Here is a 1,366-nt window from a genome sequence, read left to right on the forward strand (position 1 = left end):
GGCATAGTTGTATATCCTTCACTATTTAAACTTCGTCTCTCCCAAATGCTCAAACCCTCCCACCTGACATTTTCTCTCTCGCTTTCTCGTGAAAAAAAAATAAAGATTCCACCTTTTCCACTTCAATTTTGACTAAACCGGATAAAGAAAGATAAAACAATGGCCGGAGGTCTCGTGAAATGCAGTAAGATCCGCCACATTGTGAGTCTCAAGCAAATGCTCCGGCGATGGCGCAACAAAGCACGTTTATCTTCAGTCAGCCGTTGTGTGCCGTCGGATGTTCCATCCGGACACGTGGCGGTCTGTGTTGGTAGCAGTTGCAGGAGATTCGTGGTGCGCGCGTCGTACCTGAACCATCCAATCCTGAGTAATCTGCTTGTCCAAGCCGAGGAAGAGTTCGGTTTCGCGAACCAGGGACCGTTGGTTATCCCCTGCGAAGAATCGGTTTTCGAGGAAGCGATCCGGTTCATTTCCCGGTCTGATTCTTCCCGGTCAAGCCGGTTTACTTGTCCCGACGATCTTCAGAAATGCCACGGAGGAATCAAAAGCATGTTGATCGAAACTAGGCCGTTGCTTCACGCCGCCGTCGTCGAGAAAGTCGTATGGTGAAGAGTGTTGGTTCGTACGATTTCAGACCCAGTTTGACACGGAATGAGTTTGGTCGCCACATGAAAGGAAGCAGACGAGTTTTGTAATAAAATCGTCAATGACTCCGCTGAGTTACCACCGGTTCGAGTGGTGCTAATTTTAATCGGATTCAGGGTTTTTTTTTTTACCAAATATTTATTTATATGGGCGGGGTGGCGAGTTACTCACTGAGTCGAGATGGAGGAGGTTACGGATTGAGAAGGAGATGGCGGTTTAAAAGGTGGGGGTGAGTCGTTCCACCGATGTCATCCCGGGTTCGCACCCCATATTCAAGAGTCCAGACTGTAATTGTAAATAAGACAAATGAACATTTGGTTATCTTATTTGAGTATTTTGTCAACTTTCTATGTAATTCCGTAATTTTATTACAATCGAATTTTGTCCTAATTACTTTCAAAAATCACTATACTTGAAGTAATCGCAATGAAATAACATAACATACAAACTTAATTTGGTTTAATATTTTCCTTTTGACCTATGATTTAAGTTTAATAATCCTCAAAATAGTTTTACTAACTGAAGCCTGTAAAAAGGTAAAACTGTACTGGATGTGGAAGTAATTAACTCTCTGTTTCTAAAAGATCTATATTTTTGGATTTTCACACTTATTAAGATAATATATCAAATTTAGTTACTAATACATTATTTTCCGTAATCAACTATTTCCCATAAGTTTTCACCAATAGAATTTTAATAAATACAATTATGTTTTTCAAAA

The 1,366-nt window shown here is 40.6% G+C and overlaps 1 protein-coding gene across 1 annotated transcript; it reads left to right on the forward strand.

The window, feature by feature from the left end:
* The first annotated feature begins 56 nt into the window (after positions 1–56).
* Positions 57–993, forward strand: LOC106304685 (auxin-responsive protein SAUR22-like). Its single transcript, XM_013741083.1, has one exon. It carries the CDS (start codon positions 160–162, stop codon positions 607–609), a length of 450 nt encoding a protein of 149 aa, XP_013596537.1. The 5' UTR covers positions 57–159; the 3' UTR covers positions 610–993.
* The last annotated feature ends 373 nt before the right edge of the window (positions 994–1,366 follow it).

This window comes from Brassica oleracea, chromosome C7 (genome assembly GCF_000695525.1).
Source record: "Brassica oleracea var. oleracea cultivar TO1000 chromosome C7, BOL, whole genome shotgun sequence".
Classification (NCBI taxonomy): Eukaryota; Viridiplantae; Streptophyta; class Magnoliopsida; order Brassicales; family Brassicaceae; genus Brassica; species Brassica oleracea.